Source organism: Erythrolamprus reginae, chromosome 12 (genome assembly GCF_031021105.1).
Source record: "Erythrolamprus reginae isolate rEryReg1 chromosome 12, rEryReg1.hap1, whole genome shotgun sequence".
Lineage (NCBI taxonomy): Eukaryota > Metazoa > Chordata > Lepidosauria > Squamata > Dipsadidae > Erythrolamprus > Erythrolamprus reginae.
The window spans coordinates 25,036,647-25,057,432 of NC_091961.1; the positions used below are offsets into that span (position 1 = coordinate 25,036,647).

Consider the following 20,786-nt stretch of genomic DNA (forward strand, 5'->3'; position numbering starts at 1 on the left):
CTATCTATTTATCTATCTATCTATCATCTATCTATCTATCTATCTATCTATCTATCTATCTATCTATCTATCTATCACCTATCTATCACCTATCTATCTATTTATCTATCTATCATCTATCTATCTATCTATCTATCATCTATCTATCTATCTATCTATCTATCTATCTATCTATCTATCTATCTATCTATCTATCTATCTATCTATCTATGGCATTTATATGCTGCCCAATTCCAAATAGACTCTTTGATGACCTACAACAGTGATGGTGAACCTATGGCATAGGTGCCACAGGCGGCACGCGGAGCCATATCTGCTGGCATGTGAGCCGTTGCCCTAGCTCAGCTCCAACGTGCATATGTGTGATGGCCAGCTGATTTTTGGCATGCACAGAGGCTCTGGGAGGGTGTTTTTGACTTCCAGAGAGCCTCCGTAGGGATAAAGGAGGGCATTTTTATCCTCCCTCAACCCCACGAAAGCCTTTGGAGCCTGGGGAAGGCGAAACACAAGCCTACTGGGCCCACCAGAAGTTGAGAAACAGGCTGTTTCTGACCTCCAGAGGGCCTCCAGGGGGTGGGGAAGCTGTTTTCACCCTCCCCATGCATTTAATTATGGGTGTGGGTACTCGTGCATGCATAAGAACATAGGAAGAGCCCTGCTGAATCAGGCCAAAGCCCATCGAGTCCAGCATTCTGTGTCACACACAGTGGCCCACCAATTGTCCATGGGGATCTTGAGCAGAAAGAGAAGGCAAGGCCCTCCCTTTCCCTTGACCCCCAACAAATGGTACTTAAGGGAACCCTGCCTGCTTCAACCAACATAGGGGAGACACATGGATATCCGTTTCAATAACCACCGATACACTTGGCATCCATGAATCTGTCTAATCCTGCCTTGAAGCGATCCAGGCTGACAGCTGTCACAACCTCTTCTGGAAGTGAATTCCATAAACCAACGACCCTCTGGGTGAAGAAATATTTCCCTTGATTTGTCCTCACTTTCTTACCTTTCTTACCACTTTCTTACCTACGAGCTTTAGGGAGTGCATGCTCTTTCGGCACCTGACGTAAAAAAAAGTTCGCCATCACTGACCTACAAGCTCCCTTCCAACTTAATCTATTAATCTAGATTCTATGGAGATTCTTCCTTATACACACATGGTAACAGGGAGGCATCCCAGCTTTGTGTTGAATGCTAAATGTGCTGTACTGAGGACAAATTTCTGCCATTATTGCTCTCTTGCAGATTACCCTTATCACCTCGAGGTTATGCCCTTATCACCTCGAGGTTCGATTACTGCAACGCTCTCTACATGGGGCTACCTTTGAAAAGTGTTCGGAAACTTCAGATCGTGCAGAACGCAGCCGCGAGAGCCATCGTGGGGCTTCCCAGATTCGCCCACGTTTCTACAACACTCCGTGGCCTGCATTGGCTGCCGATCAGTTTCCGGTCACAATTCAAAGTGTTGGTCATGACCTTTAAAGCCCTACATGGCATTGGACCAGAATACCTCCGGAACCGCCTACTACCGCACGAATCCCAGCGGCCAATAAGGTCCCACAGAGTCGGCCTTCTCCGGGTCCCGTGGACTAAACAATGTCATCTGGCGGGCCCCAGGGGAAGAGCCTTCTCTGTGGCGGCCCCGGCCCTCTGGAATCAACTCCCCCCGGAGATTAGAACTGCTCCCACCCTCCTTGTCTTCCGTAAACTCCTCAAAACCCACCTTTGCTGTCAGGCATGGGGGAACTGAAACATCTCCCCCTGGGCACGTTTAATTTATGCATGGTATGTCTGTGTGTGTGACTGTTAGCATATGGGGTTTTTTAAATATTTAAATATTTTAAATTTGCCTGATTGCTTATGATTTGTTTTTACATGTTGTGAGCCGCCCCGAGTCTTCGGAGAGGGGCGGCATACAAATCTAAGTAATAAATAAAATAAATAAATAAATAAACTACTTAAGACCCATCTATACCGCCAGGCATGGGGGATTTGAGACACCTTTCCCCCAGGCTTATTATAATTTATGTTTGGTATGTATGTGTTGTTTGGTTTTTTTAAATTGATAGGGTTTTTAGTTTTTTCTTAATATTAGATTTGTGCCTGTACAATATTGTTTTATCGCTTGTTGTGAGCCGCCCCGAGTCTTCGGAGAGGGGCGGCATACAAATCTAATAAATTATTATTATTATGAATTATTATTATTACCCTGCATCGACTCCAGGTACAACAGGCATATGAACCTCTTCCGACGAATTTAATTGCACCATTAACTACCTCAGGATGGAGCCGCATGGCCAAGATGACATGGATCTGAAAGGAGAAACGGCTCAAGTGTGGTCTGAAGCAGTTGAGCAGGACCAGAACGCTACTCAGGTGACCCAAAGCAATTACAGAATTATTTCCTTCCCGAGGCTATGAATTGGGTTTTTCTGAACTATTTCAACATGTATTTTAAATTGATTTTTTTTTTGGGGGGGGGGGGAAGGAAGGGAGATGGGAGATGGATTTTCATTGGATGTGAATCACAGATTATTATTTTTTCGTCGTTCAATCATTGATTCAAAGCTTCGCTTGATGCCCGGAAATTTAATGATATGCACAATATGCATCAATAAACGCACCAACGTGCCTACCGCCCCTGTTTATTCGTATCTTTTTCATGTATTCAAAATCATGCTTATCCTTTTAACTGTTACCTTCTAATATGCTTGACAAATAAATAAGTTAAAAAAATAAATAAAATAAATAAAGGGCTTTGATTACCGTAATGGAATCATGATAATTTTTCAGCTTAGCTAGAAAATGTCAGAAACAGCTGATGACTGCCTCATGTGGCAGGTTGTGTCATTACATTGTCTTAGTGAAGAATTTTTGGAGAAAAAAATGTGTGTGGTTGTCTCTCTTTCTCCCTCTCCTTCTCTGTCTCTGTTTCTCTCCCCTTCTCCCTCCCTCCCTCTCCCTCTCTCCCCCTCTCTCCTCTATCTCTCTCTCTCTTTCCCTCTCTTTCTCCCTCTCTCCTCCCTCCCTCTCTCTTTCTCCCTCTCTCTCTCCCTCTCCTTCTCCCCCTCTGTCTGTTTCTCTCCCCGTCTCCCTGTCTCTCTCTCTCCCTCTCCTTCTCTCTCTCTCTTCTCTCTCTCCCTCTCCCCCTCCTTCTCCCTCTCTGTCTCTCTCCCTCTCTCTCCTCCTTTCCCTCTCTGTTTCTCCTTCTCCTTCTCCCTCTCTGTCTCCCTCCCCCTCTCCTCTCTTTCCTATCTTCATCTCTCCCCCTCTTCCTCTGTCTCTCCCTCCCTCTGTCCTTTTCTCTCTCTGCCTCTGTTTCTCCTTCTCCTTCTGTCTGTGTCTCTCCCCCTCTCTCTCCCTCTCCCCCTCTCTCCCTCCGTTTCTCTCTCCTTCTCTCTCTCCCTCCCCTTTTCCCTCTCTGTCTCTCTCCCTCTCTCTCTCTCCTCCCTCTCCATCTCTCTTTCTCCCTCTCCTCTGTCTCTGTTTCTCTCCACTTCTCCCTCCCTCTCTCCCCACACTCTCCTTCTCTCTCTCTCTCTCCCCTCCTTTTCCCTCTCTGTCTCTCCTTCTCCCTCTCTCTCCCTCTCCTTCTCACTCTGTCTCTTTCCCCCTCCCTCTCCATCTCTCTCCCTCTATCTCTTCCCTATCTCTCCCCCGTCTTACAAGTATTTTCTTTCTTTCCCATACTGTTCCAGGTCCACTTTGTCCCTGACAATGGAACCGTGGCCCAGATTGTGTACAGTGACGACCAAGACCGTCCTTCCCAGCAAGTGGTCTACACAGCTGATGGCACCTCTTACACTTCCGTAGACACTTCGGAGCATACCTTAGTTTACATCCATCCTGTGGAAGCCACTCAGGTAAGTGACTCCCTCCCACCCCCCACCTATGTTCCTGCTTTTTCTGTGATCGCTGAGATAAATCAATAATGTCATTTTGGATGAGAGCCAGCTCCCTACACAGCCTTCTAAATCCTAAGGGCTCTTAGCTGTGCATAATCCTTCCTCTTGTTTCACTCCAAATAATGGTGAAGTGGTTGTAAACAAAAACCTCCAGTGGCTATGGAATAAGCAGCTTATCCCTTTTGCTTTGGCGGAACTGCAGGGGAAAAAAAATAATTTCAGCCATAATTGCCCTGGGCAGACAAAGGAAATGTTCTTTACATACTGTTTCCTGAGCCATTAGTGGTGCATCCAATTGGGACAACTCATTAGTTCACCAAAGCAGTGCGTTACCTTACATTTGGTAACATTTTAAATCTACAGATTTAAAATTGTGGCTTTTAAATGTCCTTTTGTCTTGGATTTTTGGGTAGCCTCTAGGCAAAACTTTGTGTACATAGAAACATAGAAACATAGAAGACTGACGGCAGAAAAAGACCTCATGGTCCATCTAGTCTGCCCTTATACTATTTCCTGTATTTCATCTTAGGATGGATATATGTTTATCCCAGGCATGTTTACATTCAGTTACTGTGGATTTACCAACCACATCTACTGGAAGTTTGTTCCAAGGATCTACTACTCTTTCAGTAAAATAATATTTTCTCACGTTGCTTTTAATCTTTCCCCCAACTAACCTCAGATTGTGACCCCTTGTTCTTGTGTTCACTTTCCTATTAAAAACACTTCCCTCCTGGACCTATTTAAATGCTTCAATCATGTCCCCCCTTTTCCTTCTGTCCTCCAGACTATTTAAATATGCCTGGGATAAACATATATCCATCCTAAGATAAAATACAGAAAATAGTATAAGGGCAGACTAGATGGACCATGAGGTCTTTTTCTGCCGTCAGATTTCTATGTTTCTATGCTTTGAAAAATATCTTATTGCTCTCTAAATCAGGGGTCTTCAACCTTGGCAACGTTAAGCCTGGCAGACTTCAACTCCCACGCTGGCTGAGAAATTCTGGGAATTGAAGTCCCCCAGGCTTAAAGCTGCCAAGGTTGGAGACCCCTGATCTAGATAAAAGCTGCTGTCTTAACATTATCTCATGCTGTTGAGGTTTAGATGTGGGAACAAAAAACGTATTCTCATATAAATGTACAGAATATGAATGGTTTACTACAGTGGCAAAAGTATTTGGCACTATCAAAAAATCAAAATAAATTAGGCATTTTTATTTATTTCTTTCTTTCTTTAATTTATCATTCAATATTTATTTATTTATTTATTCATTCATTCATTCATTATTTTATTTATTTATTGATTGATTGATTGATTGATTGATTGATTGATTGATTGATTGGATTTGTATGCCGCCCCTCTCCGGAGATTCGGGGTGGCTAACAGCGACCATAAAACAGTGTACAATAGTAATTTGGTATTAGAAATGATTACAAATCCATTAATATGAAAACCAAACATACATACATACATACATACCATGCATAGAATTGTAAAGGCCTAGGGGGAAAGAGGATCTCAATTCCCCCATGCCTGGCGGCAGAGGTGGGTTTTAAGTTGTTTACGAAAGGCAAGGAGGGTGGGGGCAGTTCTAATCTCTGGGGGGAGTTGGTTCCAGAGGGCCGGGGCCGCCACAGAGAAGGCTCTTCCCCTGGGTCCCGCCAGGCGACATTGCTTAGTTGACGGGACCCGGAGAAGATCCACTCTGTGGGACCTAACTGGTCGCTGGGATTCGTGCAGCAGAATTTTTATCCTATATCAGTCCCTCAGCAGCGATATATATTGTTTTTAAAAAAATAAACTTCCAATAACCAACAAATATTGAAATTATTTTAATCCTTTTAAACTTATTTTTAAAGACTCTTTTCACAGACCCGTCTCAAGTCACATACGTTCAGCAAGATGCAGAGACACAGCAGGTAAGGCTTAGCTGTTTTCTTGATTTATAAATGCATCCTTTGAGTATTTATTTTTTAATTTGGAGACAAGTCTTGCTAATAAACACACATGCGCGCATATACGCGCAAACACCTCGTTTCTGATACTTCCTCAGGCTGCATCCATCTATTTTTATTTGATGTGGCAGGGAACGCCAACAAAAGAACAATGAAGTTTGAAAATGAATGAGATCCGGCTGCAGCCTGCAGAGATAAACATACTGGAAAAGGTTTAGTTTGATAAGAGGTGCAAGTTGATAATGCTGCCAGCCCCTTTGTTCTAAGCTCACCATTTCTTATTGGGCTATAAGGAACCCTCGTGGCATAGTAGTTGGAATGCAGTATTGTAGGTAAACTCTGCCCACAGCCAGGAATTCAATACTGATAGGGTTCAAGCTCGACTCCGTCTTCCATCCTTCTGAGGTTGGTAAAATGATGACCCAGATTATTGGAGGCAAGATGCAAATAATTCTTACATCTCACAGAAAGTGCTATAAAGAGCTATAGAGTAGTGTATAGAATAGAATAGAATTTTATTGACCAAGTGTGATTGGACACACAAGGAATTTGACTTGGTGCAGATGCTCTCAACGTATATAAAAGAAAAAGATACATTTGTCAAGAATCATGTGGTACAACACTTAATGATTGTCATAGAGGTCAAATAAGCAATGAAGAAACAATCAATATTAATAAAAATCTTAGGATACAAGCAACAAGTGACAGTCATGCAGTCCTAAGTGGGAGGAAAAGGATGATAGGAATGACGGGAAAAAATAGTAGAACAGAAGTGCAGATTTAGTAAAAAGTCTGACAGTGTTGAGGGAATTATTTGTTTAGTAGAGTGATGGCATTCGGGGAAAAACTGTTCTTGTGTCTAGTTGTCTTGGTGTGCACTGCTCTGTAGCAACATTTTGAGGGTAGGAGTTGAAACAGTTTTCGTCCAGGATACGAGGGGTCAGTAAATATTTTCCCCGCCCTCTTTTTAACTTGTGCAGTATACAGGTCCTCAATGGAAGGCAGGTTGGCAGCCATTGTTTTTTCTGCAGTTCTGATTCTCCTCTGAAGTCTGTGTCGGTCCTGTTGGGTTGCAGCACCAAACCAGACAGTTATAGAGGTGCAGATGACAGCCTCAGTGATTCCTCTGTAGAACTGTATCAGATGCTCCTTGGGCAGTTTGAGCTTCCTGAGCTGGTGCAGAAAGAACATTCTTTGTTGTGCTTTTTCGATGATATTTTTGATGTTAGGTGACCATTTTAGGTCTTGAGATACGATAGAACCTAGAAATTTGAAGGTCTCTACTGTTGATACTGTGTTGTCTAGTATTGTGAGAGGTGGAAAGGTGGAAGGGTTTCTCCTAAAGTCTACCACCATTTCTACGGTTTTGAGTGTGTTCAGTTGTAGATTGTTCTGGTCACACTGCAAGGATAGTTGTTCAACTTCCCATCTGTATGCGGATTCATCATTGTCTCAAATAAGTCCGGTCACTGTTGTATCATCTGCAAACTTCAGTAGTTTAACGGATGGATCGTATATATCTATAAGATTAAATGCTATGGTTATAAAGTGGAAATCATACAACTCACTTGGCTGGTTCTGTGTGCACACACAGATGCAAGAGAGGGGAAAGGATAAACTGATACACAACACACATACACCTTGTTTCCTTGTTGCACAGAAGATCGTACCCGTTCTTCCTGTGGTCACATTGGTAGAAGGGATAGGAAGGATTCTAGAAATCATGCTTGGTGTACTTTCCCAACTACAGTGGTACCTCTACTTACGAACTTAATTGGTTCCATGACCAGGTTCTTAAGTAGAAAAGTTTGTAAGAAGAAGCAATTTTTCCCATAGGAATCAAGGTAAAAACAAATAATGTGTGCGGTATGGAAACCACAGGGAGGGTAGAGGCCCTGTTTCCTCCCAGGAGATTCCTAGAGAGGCCCCATGGAGGCTTGTCCCCACCTTTTCCGGCCCTTTTTCCTCCCAGGAGATTCCTAGAGAGGCCCCACAGAGGCTTATCCCCACCTTTTCCGGCCCCTTTTCCTCCCAGGAGATTCCTAGAGAGGCCCTACGGAGGCTTCTCCCTGACTTTTCCGGTTACAGTTTTGGAGGCTCGGGTTTGTAAGTGGAAAATGATTCTTGAGAAGAGGCAAAAAAAATCTTATCTAGAAAAGTTTGTAAGTAGATGCGTTTGTAGGTGGAGGTACCAATGTATGTAATTTCTCCGTCATAAATAGTATATTCAACCTTTTGGTTCATTTATTGAAATGTAGCAATAGCATTTAGACTATATACATAGTGCTTTTCCAGCCCTCTTACAGAATCAGCCTCTTGCCCCCAACAATCTGGGTCCTCATTTTACCCACCTCGGAAGAATGGAAGGCTGAGTCAACCTTGAGCCGGTGATGAGATTTGAACTGCTGAACTACAGCTAGCAGTTAGCTGAAGTAGCCTGCAATGCTGCACTCTAATCACTGAACCACCCCGGCTCTTATGTATGTATAGCCCTTGGCAAGGTCTCAAGTGCCCTCTGATATAACTCTGTGTGCCACCTGTAGCACACGTCCCACGGGTTCGCCATCACGGGACTAGTGTGTAATTTCCTTCAGAATAAGGTCAAGTAATTAGCCCTTGAGATTGAATTCCCAGGTTGAAAGATCTGCCAAGCCTTGTCCACCCTAGTTACCTTCCCAGAGGGTTGAAAAAGGTGGTATGTATGGCATGTTGGATTTGGCAGTGGGCCATTTTTAACACTAGCTTTATCTTGGGTTGGCCTCTCTTGTTAAAACCAATTTTGTTAGGGGCAAGAAATTATCCCTTATTCAATTTTGCAATTCTGTATGATTAGCAGCAATGTTTTCCCCCCCAAAATTGAAAGAGAAATAGAAGAGAAATTAGGTTTCTGAAGTTATTTAGTACTCTTGCAACGTGAAGCATCTTGCAAAATATGAATATCTAAAAAGCAACATTTGAGCACCTTTTCTTGTTCCTTCTCCCAACTGTACTTGGGTTCAAGCGCATGTCTAGACTAACTTTAAAAAAAATCCTCATTGTGTTCATTTTATAAAACTTGTCAAAAACTAAAAATGCCCACTGAGTACTTTGCCAAAGCCTGTTCTTTAAGCCAGTGTTTCCCAACCTTGGCCACTTGAAGGTATCTGGACTTCAACTCCCAGAATTCCCCAGCCAGCATCTGCTGGCTGGGGAATTCTGGGAGTTGAAGTCCAAATATCTTCAAGTGGCCCAGGTTGGGAAACACTGCTTTAAGCTCTTAAATTTTCGCATAATACTGACTTCAGCCTGATCTGTTATCTTTGAAAAGTACTTTTGCAAAATGTAAAATGTGTAATGTTCTTTTACCATTAGGCTTTTGGTGATTATGCGGTTGTGTGTGTGTTTTTTGTTGTTAAAGTTCAGAAATTAATTAACTTGTTTTTAAATTGAATTGGATTCTCTCCCCCCCTCCCCTACATGGAATGAGAAAATTATAGGCAGGATTGTTGTAAGGTATATTTTAATGTCAAACTAATAACAGTTAGAATGGAGAAACTGAGTGGCTTCCTTTTTAAGATTAAATAAATATGAGATACACCAAGTTGCTAAAACGCTTTCTGATTTAATGCATTCTTTTGTGCAGTTCATTTTATGACTGCCGTGCTAAATACTTTCTCCATAGAAAATCCTTTTCATGAGGCTAAACACAAGTCCTTAATGTATTCTCACTGTGGGTAATTAGCCTAAAGCCATTATTGAGATTCTGGTTCTCCCTGGAGGGTATTAAGAAGGGAGAAGGTTTATTTATTTATTTATTTATTCATTCATTCATTCATTCATTCATTCATTCATTCATTTATTTATTTATTTATTTAGATTTGTATGCCGCCCCTCTCCGCAGACTCGGGTTATATTGTATATGATGCCATATTTTATATGATGGAAGCAGTAGTAGTGAATACCAGTGAAGGGCTGCAATTTTTTTTACTACCACACTGTGGGCGTGGCTTATTTTGTGGGTGTGGCTTGCCAACCATGTGATGGGGTGGTGGTGACTTAAAGGTCATGTGACTGGCTTAAAGGTGGCCAACTTGACGTCACTCACGACAAGGATTAGGGTTAGGGTGCCTGGCCTCTCCTGGCCTCAAAGAGATACAATTTCCCTATCGATTTACTATTACTGAACATCCAAAATGTACTAGTTAATTCTATGTACGTATGCCATATGTGTACATACATATTACACACAAGCAGATAAAAATATACACTGCTCAAAAAAATAAAGGGAAGACTTAAACAACACAATATAACTCCAAGTAAATCAAACTTCTGTGAAATCAAACTGTCCACTTAGGATGCAACACTGATTGACAATCAATTTCACATGCTTTTGTGCAAATGGAATAGTTGTGCAAATGAAATATTCAGTGAGAATATTTGTGGGGCTGCCACAGAGCGGAAAGGGTCAAGCTATTTTCCAAAGCACCTGAAGGCCAGACAAGCGATAATGGGTGGAAACTGATCAAGGAGAGATTCAACCTGGAAATAAGGAGAATTTTTCTGACAGTGAGAACCATCAACCCATGGAACAGAAGTTGCCTTCAGAAGTTGTGGGAGCTTCATCCCTGGAAGCTTTCAAGGAGAGACTGGACTGCCACCGGTCAGAAATGGTGTAGGGACTCCTGCTTAGTCAAGGGGTTGGACTAGATGACCTACAAGATCCCTTCCAGCTCTGTTAAATCTGTTAACATCTGTTAAAAGTGAGGTCCACATTCCCGCAGCAGTAATTTGTTAGGAGATGGAATTTGAGTTTTCAGTTCAGTTTATTAGATTTGTATGCCGCCCCTCTCCGAAGACTCGGGGCGGCTCACAACAATAATAAAAACAATATTCCAGCACAATTTATGCTACAGGTGCCTATAGGAATATGATAGCTGAAACCAGGTGGAGTCACTTATTATTTTTTGACTGATACTTCTTTCCCTCTTGTTTTCTGGTTCTGTTATCCATGTCAGGGATTAAAGAAAAGAACGGGAATCTTGCATTGTTTTTCTAGCTAGCTCTTATTTCCTCTTGTGTTTTCCAGGTGTCAATACCAATTCACAGCCAAGCGTTGCCTCCTATGGAGGCTGTGGATGATCCGGGCTCTCTCGAAGCTTTGCACAACCCGATGGGTAGCATGGGAGCAAAAGAGCAAAACGAGGAGGAGGGGGAGGAGGAGGAAGAGGAGGAGGAGGAGGAAGACGAAGACGAGGAAGACGAAGATGACGAAGACGAAGACGAGGAAGAAGGGGAAGACACAGACATGGATGAATGGGACCCAGATCCACCTCGTCCATTTGACCCAAATGACCTGTGTAAGTCAAAACCTTGTAACCTTCCAGAAGTTACAGGTATGAAACCTTTGATGACATGGTTGGGGGTCACCACAACATGAGGAACTGCATTAAGGGGTCGTGGCATTAGAAAGGCTGAGAACCACTGTTTCTTGCTTGAGTAGGGGGCTGGACTAGAAGACCTCCAAGGTCCCTTCCAACTTTGTTATTCTGTTATTAAAATGTCCCCCTCCCATCTGCGGACTAACGTTGTGTCTCTTCCACCTGTGTCTTTCAGGGTGCGAGGAATGCAATAACGCACATCCCTCGGTTTGTCCAAAGCACGGGCCCTTGCATCCCATCCCTAACCGTCCAGTTCTGACCAGAGCCAGAGCCAGTCTCCCCCTGGTGCTTTACATAGACCGGTTCTTGGGAGGGGTCTTCTCCAAGCGACGTATTCCTAAGCGCACGCAATTTGGTCCCGTGGAAGGGCCCCTGGTTAGGTCGTCGGAGCTGAAGGACTGCTATATTCACCTGAAGGTAAATCCCGATCTTCTATTTTCTCCCGTGTTATCATAAATCATGATCATAAATCATGGAGATGTCATCAGATGTCAGGCAGCTATTGCAGATGTAAGACACACATCTTCATGTAGTGCAGGGATGGGTTCTAACTTACCGCGCTGCCGCTTCCTCCTGCGCCGTGTGCTTTGCGCATATGCGCAGTGACCAAAAATAAAAACAATTCCAAACACACCCACCCACCTGAAAGCAAGATGGCAATGCATGCGCAGTGCCTGAAACTCGGCTTCTGCACATGCGCAGAAGAAACGCTTTAGCTGCCTTGAGTCCTTTGGGAAATACAAATCTAGTTAATAATAAATAAATACATGCATACACACAGACGTACATATACTGCTCAAAAAAAATAAAGGGAACACTCAAAGAACACATCCTAGATCTGAATGAATGAAATATTCTCATTGAATACTTTGTTCTGTACAAAGTCGAATGTGCACAAAAGCCTGTGGAATTGATTGTCAATCGGTGTTGCTTCCTAAGTGGACAGTTTGATTTCACAGAAGTTTGATTTACTTGGAGTTATATTGTGTTGTTTAAGTGTTCCCTTTATTTTTTTTGAGCAGTGTACACACATACATACATACATACATACATACATGCATACATACATACATACACATATATACAAACGTACATACACACATACACACACAGTGAGGGACTACTACCGCACTGTGGGTGTGGACTTATGCAGAACGTCCTGCATTTTCTTTCAACATCTTTTTGTGCAAATTGAGTACTCTGGGGCAGGGCTCCATTTTCGCTACCCCACTGCGTCCCATCCCCCCCGGGCAGTAGCCCACCCCTGTACATGAAGAGGCAACAGCCATCGCGATATCCGGAACGTTTAAAATTTATTTAAGACTACTAAAATTACTAAGCTTTCATTAGTCCTCTACTAATGTCATCAGAGTATTCAAGTCCCCATTGAAGACATACTGTAGTTGACCTAATGTAATGCTGCTCACTTTGCTCATGGCCCCCGTCATAGGCGCATACCCTTCCTTCCCTCTTGAGTCTGCGGAGAGGGGCGGCATACAAATCTAATTAATAATAATAATAATAATAATAATAATAATAATAATCTCTGTTGTTGGCTAACTTAGTTGTGCTAACAGGTGGAATTACTGAATTGTCTCCTCTAACATCTTTTTTGCCCATGATTGTGTATTGGGTCTACATACATGCATGCATGCATGCATACATACATACGTACATACATACATACCCTGGGGAAGGGGAAATCCCCCCCCCAAAATTCCCCCCCAAATAGATGATGATGATGATAATAATAATAATAACAATAATAACAACAACAATAGTAATAATAATAATAACCATGGAGTGTTGCCGCCATCGACGCTCAGCAGCAGACTGCACTGAGTGGATGGGAGATTCGATTTGTAAAATCTTGTGCGCTGCTGCGGGCCTGATAATTAATTGCAATGTATTTCAAGATTGATGGTATGTTAATTTGCATATGTGATTGGAGTGAAAAATAAAAAAATTATTGCCTGAAAAAAAAAAAGCTGTGTGCACAGCACGCCAGTAGCGGTGGGAGCAACAACCTTGGCCTGGTTGTGGACATATTCAGAATATTCTCATATTCTTTCTCACCCCCTTTGTATGAATTCGGGTTGACTTTGTATTTTCCAACTTTAATGCAAGCTTTTATTTCTGGAGCAAACTAGGAACAGAGTCCCCATCACACCTTCCCACAGACCATGCTGGTCTCAAAGGGATTCTTTGTATATGTTCTGGCCTCTTACATGATTTGTAAACATTGCTTGCCAAGACATTACTGTTTATATAAGGACCCTGTAACAACTTAGCTATTTATTGTCTTGATCAATTAGCAAACTAAAAAAAAATATTCTCCCATCTGCTGCTATTCATCACTTTGAAGGCTTCTCTGCTCTTATTTAATACTGTTTTCCTAATGTTCAAACTGCATGATTAAAAAAGTTCTTTGCCACGGTAGATAAAAGTGAGCAATCAATCCTGAGCTGCTTGGGGAGGTCATATACGTATTTATCTTTTTAATTTTAATTTTAATTTTGCTAAAGGTGTCCCTTGACAAAGGTGACAGGAAGGACCGGGATCTACAGGAGAACCTTTGGTTTGAGTTGTCCAGCGAAGCTCTTTGCAACTGGATGATGTTCGTGCGCCCCGCCCAGAATCACCTGGAACAAAATTTAGTAGCCTATCAATACGGTCATCATATTTACTACACTACAATTAAAAATGTTGAGCCTAAACAGGAACTCAAGGTATGAGGTGACTATCTTAATAGAACTTCTTTTACACAAATCTGGTTGGTATTTCCCACCCCCCCAAAAGTCTGGAAAAATATTATTAATTCCATTCTCTGCATCTCACATTCTTCCATCCATCCATCCATCCATCCATCCATCCATTTACTTACTTACTTACTTACTTACTCACTCATTCATTCATTCATTCATTTATTCATTTATTAGATTAGATTAGATTAACTTCTGCTTGTAACAGTGCTTTTCAAAATGGGTAGCTTTAGAAAATACTGCTTTATACTACAGATAGTCCTCAACCAATTATTACAATTTATCATTATCTTGTTAAAGATCCCGTAATCCCTTGCGGGGTGAAGTCAGGGCAACCGAATGGATCTAGCAAAGAGTTGAATGGCCAGGTGCCCTTCCTGTCACCAATGTGGAGTTTTGTTCAGCAGATCTATTCTCAGTGTGCCCAGAGAGAGAGAGAAATATCTGCCTCTGCCTAGGATCGAACTCACAGCCTCCTGATTCTGAAGCGAGAGCTCCTCCTCTAGGCCACTGATCCACTCCAAACCAGTCACTACAATTGAATCTAGAATTTCCATTTAGACTAAAGAAAGCAGTTCTTAAATAACTGATGCCCGATTTTATGGGGTTGTGGGTTTTTTTGCAATGATTGTTAAGTTAAATCACTGCAGTTATTGGTTTGATTTGATTTGATTTGATTCGATTTGATTCGATTTGATTCGATTTGATTCGATTTGATTCGATTTAATTTGTTACATTTATAAGCCGCCCAACTCCTGTCTGACTCTGGGTGGCGTACAACAAAATTAAAAACAATATAAACAATTTTTAAAAAACCTATAAACATTTGTCACTTTTAGGTCAGAGCTACATGCTGTTGCTCAACGTAATCAGTGTGATTAATCGAATCACACACTCCTGATAAAAGCTCCAAGATGGAATTGCATGCTGAGCAGCTTGATTGATTGATTGATTTATTAACCCACCCACCCTCTTTTCAGTTCTGTTGGCTGGTTGTTTGTCCTTCCTGTCCCGAAAATATGGGATTTTTGCCCCTGTTTTGCCTGGGTTAATAATTAGTTAATAGGGCACTCATTCATTCCAAGTCGGTGCACTTTTGAGATTTACAGCTTGCCTTGTGTGGGTGACAATCTGATATCGCAAGCAGGAAAAATCAGTCATCACCAAGTTATTTTTATCTTTCATTTAGAAGCAAATCGAATGGAATTTAGAGGGAACAGTTGTGGAGGGGAAAAGCTGTAAGCTTAGCATTCAAAACAACAACAACAACAAAAACCACCATGGAGGCATTCACAAGACAAGTGCCACCATCTGGCAATTCTTGTTCTTTGGAGATGGAGCTGCTTTTTCTGCCCTATTTCAAAGAGCAGAGAGGGAGCGCAAATTTCAATGTGAAAAAGCAGGAGCTGTGATCCAGAGTCATTCCCCGTCAAAGCAACACTGAACAAAACAGCACATTCTCCATTTCACATGACACATGTGATTTTTTAAAGAAAAAAAATGTGCCTGTGAGTTGTTGTGGCAGTCAGCAAAAGAGGATCTGTATACTTTCAGTCAAGCTGTTTTTATACTACGGTAGTTCTCGGTCACCCAGAATGTGGAAATAGGATTTTAACAACCCTTCCATGAATCATAATCTTACGAATTAATTTGCAGAAAAAGCCTTCTGATGCGTGGATAGAAATTCACACTTGCTTATGAAGAGGCAATACAGTGGTACCTCGTGATATGAACCCCTCGTGATACGAACCCCTCGTGATACGAACCCCTCGTGATACGAACCCCTCGTGATATGAACCCCTCGTGATACGAACCCAGGGTTCGGAAAATTTTTACCTCTTCTTACAAACTTTTTTCAGCTTATGAACCCACCGCAGATCGCAAAATGGCACTCCGCTGGGCAGCGCCGCCCGGCTGTCACCTTTTAAAACAGCCAGGGGGCTTCTCGGCGTTCTCACGAACCCGAACTTTTCGGGTTCGGGTTTGGGTAGGCTGCCGAGAAGCGCCGCCGCCCGGCTGTCACCTTCTGAAACAGCCGGGGGGCTTCTCGGCATTCTCCCGAACGCCGAACCTGGAAGTTTGGGTTCGAGTTCGGGAGGCCGCCAAGAAGCGCCTGGCTGTTTCAGAAGGTTACAGCCGGGTGGCGGCGCCCAGCGGAGTGCCGTTTTTACAATCGGCAGCAGCGTTTTCGGCCTATCTGGAGGCTGAAAAGGAGGTGGGGAATCCCAATAGGGAATTCCATGGGCGGAGCTTTGACGTCACGAAGACGTCCTTCCTTTGACGTCACGAAGACGTCCCGCCTTATGAACCTACTTCCGGAACCAATTAAGTTCGTAAGACGAGGTATTACTGTGCTTGAATCTGTTCCCCACCCCTCCTTTCATCGAAGCACAAAAAGGCCTGGATAAAATTATAACATACTAGATACATGGATCCGCAAACTTGGCAACTTTAAGACTTGTGGACTTGACGTCCTCAAGTCTTAAAGTTGCGAAGTTTGAAGACCTCTGTGCTAGAAGTGGTGGATCAGTTTAGCGCCGTCAACAGAATGGAAGAGTTGAGCTGAGAAAGCTTGGAGCTAAATCATGGTTTGAGCCAAAACTGATTCTGTGACCCTGTCTGCAATTTGTGGAGGATGGGCACGAATTCTATTTAGCTTTTAAAATAATAATAATAATAATAATCCTCCCCTGAATTTATTTTCCATTTAATACCTGTTTTAGGTATGGTATGCTGCCTCCTATGCAGAATTTGTCAACCAGAAAATCCACGATGTATCTGAGGAGGAGAGGAAAGGTATCGGCATCTTACATTTTAAATCAAATTTTAGAGTTGCAAGATATTTGTTCTTTTGACAGCAGATGTCCTTTTTATGTCTGGCTTCTTGCAAAGAAAGTGCTGTAGCTTTGTATAACTTATTTCAAACGCTGCATTCCTGCTCAATCCTGCTCAGTCCACTGAAACAGTTCACTGGTTAGGAGGAGGAATAAAGGAATTTTTTTAAAAAAAAATATTGTGTAAATCGTTATGTGCTTTTCCTTGGGTCCACTGTCTAACTTATCACTATTTCTGCTTTTTATTAGAAGATAAAATATACTGCTCAAAAAATAAAGGGAACACTCAAATAAAAAACACATCCTAGATCTGAATGAATGAAACATTCTCATTGAATACTTTGTTCTGTACAAAGTTGAATGTGCACAACAGCAGGTGAAATTGATTGTCCATCAGTGTGGCTTCCTAAGTGGACAGTTTGATTTCACAGAAGTTTGATTTACTTGGAGTTATATTGTATTGTAAGTGTTCCCTTTATGTTTTTTGAGCAGTGTATAACCTGTAGGCTGAAATTGTGGGTGAATAACTGATAAAACCTAACAAGCTTGAGGGTGTGTCTGTGTGTCTGAATATTGACTATCGATTGGTTTATCTTGAAAACACAGTTCTCCGAGAACAAGAGAAAAACTGGCCATGTTTTGAGTGCAATCGACGGTTCATGAGCTCCGAGCAGCTCCAGCAGCATCTCAACTCCCACGATGAAAAACTGGACTTCTTCAGCAGGTATTTCAAGGGTTCTTGTGTTCACCCAATTGAACTGTTCTGCGGAAATTTCTGTCCAAGAGGAACAGGAAGAGCTAAAACTTCTGTCCAGGTTTTCCAACAAAGAGGGTCATTATAGTCGTTATTTAAGGCTGACTGTGGCTTGCACAGGTGCATTCCTCTTTCCTTAAGAAGGGAGTACTCCAGCGCCGTTTAGGAGACAGAGTAGCATTTCTGCATTTCATAGGCTTGGGAAACCAAGCGGGTAGCTGCCTATTTGGAATCATCAGCCTTCAGCTCCAAGCCCTCTTTAGAATCTCCCCTTCCACCCTCTACAAAAGCTGGAGAAACATGGATGGACAACCCAAGAGAAGGTAGAGGGACGTCCACCAAAGGTGGACGGCCTTCTCTAGACTAGAGACACCATCCATGGAATTAAGACTCCAACAAAAGAACAAGATGCTGGGTGACCCTGAATCCTTTCTATATCATCACCCCCATTTCTTCCACTAAAAGATATACTCTCCCCTTGGTTATCTTTTTAACTTTTATAGCTTAGGCCAGGGGTGTTAAACTCGATTTCATTGAGGCTGCACCAGGGTTGTTTGATCTCAGGGGGGCCAGGATTGGAATGGCCACGGTGGTCGTGGCCAACTTGACATCACTCCTATCAGCGACGCCTGTAGTGGCTCGAGTGCTCTGCAAGCAAAAATGGGCTCCCAATCGACATGTGTGGCCCTTCCAAGCTCTGTTTTTGCTGGCAGAGGGTTGCATTCAGTTGAATGAATGACAAGGCACATCACTGTCCTCTAACCCAGAAATCTGTATGTTTTGTAGAGCAAGAGGCAGAGGTCGTGGACGAGGGAAGCGAAGGTTTGGTCCAGGAAGGCGACCGGGCCGTCCTCCAAAATTCATGCGCTTGGAAGTAACCAACGAGAACGGGGGCAAGTGTGCAGAAGAGAGCCAGGTATATTTGCAGGGAGTGGGTGGATTGAGTTTTGCAGAAAGGAGGGACTGGGTTTGCTTGGTTGGATTCCTTGAAATTTCATGTAATGCCATTTCTGGTAAAAGAGCCAAGTGTCTTCAACAGCTGGAACAGCTGCTCAGTACCATTTGTTGGAGTAGCAGTTTTCAGAAGCTAGCCCACCCAGGTAGCCAAAGCAGATAGCCTCAGACCAGGGTATCAGGAACTGTAGTCTTGAAGATAATTGAAGACAAGTGCTACAGAGTTTCTTAATAATTTACTTCTTTCGTAGCAAAACTACATTATTTACACTGTAGCTATTTCTTTAGCGACAATACTCACATATCTCCATCTACTATTACAATACTCAGCTACAAGTCTTCAGCTGCGATATTCTTCAGCAATAGTCAGCCACCACAAGCCACGCTATCTTCATCAAGCCACACTATCATCAAGCCACAAGCCACACTTATGCAAGGGTGCATCAGGGTATATACATTTGTCAACCAATCAGATTACATTACAATCTAAGCAGTTTTACATTGTTAAAGTCATTACATTGATTACAATTCTTCTCTCTGCAATTTGAAATATTACGTCAGGTAGGGCCCTGATCCTGATAAGAAGGAAATGAGCTTGCTTGGTTGGATGCCTTGAAATTTCATGTAATGTCATTTCTGGAGCCTTAGGAGGGTGAAAAACAGGAAGTGGGCCATTTACAGCCTCCAGAAGGCCTTTGGGGGCAGGTGAGGCTCTTTTCACCTTCCCCAGGCATTGAATTATGAATGTGGGCACTAACGCGTGCATGATAGTGCACACATGCATGTGCTTTCACCACCAAGGGAGAAAAGGTTCGCCATCATGATTGTCAATGACTTTTTTTTTCTGGGTGGATGGATTTTTAACCTATTCAAAAGTCTTGTCTTTTTTCTGGTAGCATTTTTTTCCTTCCAGAGAACAAAGCAACATTTCCCTTTTTTTTTCTTTTTTGGATAGTATAGCACTGAATGTGGGAGTTGCCATCGCATCATTGGGATAGAACTAAAAAAAATAATGAATAACTCTGATAGTTAAACAGCACATAGACGGTAGCAAAGAAAGGCACTCAAATGATGTCGCTGTATATCAAGACTCTTACCTGTCGAGCACCAAGGAAATCAGAAAATCCAGGCAATCCAAATGAGCATAAAGTTTTACTGCAAGCTTAAGTTCTCTGCAAGAATCTGAACTACCAACAGTCCAAGCAGATTAGCAGTAGATAAGTCAAAGGAGTTCAAGGCGGGTGGGACTTACTGTATTTTTCAGAGTATAAGATGCACCTTTTTCCTCCCTAAAAGAGGCTGAAAATTTGGGTGCGTCTTATACGCTGAATGTAGCTGTTTTTTGGAAGCTTCCCCCCCCCCATCCCTAACTTGGTGCTAACAGTTCTTACTTTGCATATTCTTTCATTGTTACTCTTTCCAAAGAATGTTTTCCAAGCCTTAAGTCTTTGCAGGCTTTTTTTCATTGCTCTACTTGCTTCAAATGTTTCTTTCCAGTCCTAACCAGGTGCTAACGATGTTCCCAGCTCTTACCATCTTGCAAGCTCTTTCATTCTTACTCTCTCTGAGTAAGGTTTTTTAAAAGCCCTTAACCAGGGGATAAAAAAAGTGCTGAAGCTGACCAGACTAAGGACGCTAGCCAGATGAATATCTGGTAAGCAGATTCTTTCCCCTATTTTCCTCCCCAAAAACTGTTCTGCCTGACCGGCCTCAAGCAATGATTAATGGTGGAGAAAAGAAGGTCAAACACACACGTGGATAGTTAATCAGCAAACTTGTATTTAAACAGTAAAGAAAAAAGTCTAAAGCAAAAGGTCCTTACTTTCAGGAGAAACAAAGAGGATTCGTTGCAAAATTCAGTCAGCTACAAAGTTCAGTGAAAAGCCAACCCGTACAAAAGTCACGGAGCAGAAATAGTCCAAGAGTCTCTGAATATTCATAGCACAAAAGCAGCAGCTTGTCCCAGAGCGTTCAACTCCCACAACGCTGAAGTACAATCCACGAGCAGGAACTTCAGAGCAGAAACAAACGACGCCACCCAAACCACCCAGATAATCAGCCACAGTTTGCCTTGGCCCCATTCCCTTTTTATGCTGGTAGCCCTCATTAAGGGAACCACACCCAGCCCAGATGTGCTTATGCTACTTCTTAAAGCGATCCCTTCTTTGTAAGGCCCTACGGCTGCGTAAATTGATGTATTG

The 20,786-nt window shown here is 42.6% G+C and overlaps 1 protein-coding gene across 4 annotated transcripts in view; it reads left to right on the top strand.

Moving 5' to 3' along the window:
• PRDM10 (PR/SET domain 10) overlaps positions 1-20,786 on the top strand; it is a 61,696-nt gene that overhangs the window by 15,095 nt on the left and 25,815 nt on the right. For 3 of the 4 annotated variants that reach the window (XM_070765182.1, XM_070765184.1, XM_070765183.1), the window contains exons 2-10: positions 2,225-2,376; positions 3,699-3,863; positions 5,769-5,828; positions 10,930-11,200; positions 11,457-11,698; positions 13,807-14,010; positions 16,767-16,839; positions 17,484-17,601; positions 18,418-18,547. In XM_070765182.1, the coding sequence (XP_070621283.1) occupies positions 2,284-2,376; positions 3,699-3,863; positions 5,769-5,828; positions 10,930-11,200; positions 11,457-11,698; positions 13,807-14,010; positions 16,767-16,839; positions 17,484-17,601; positions 18,418-18,547 (1,356 nt within the window). In that variant the 5' untranslated portion in view covers positions 2,225-2,283. The remainder of the gene's footprint in view (positions 1-2,224; positions 2,377-3,698; positions 3,864-5,768; positions 5,829-10,929; positions 11,201-11,456; positions 11,699-13,806; positions 14,011-16,766; positions 16,840-17,483; positions 17,602-18,417; positions 18,548-20,786) is intronic. The other variant, XM_070765185.1, reaches the window with a different exon arrangement.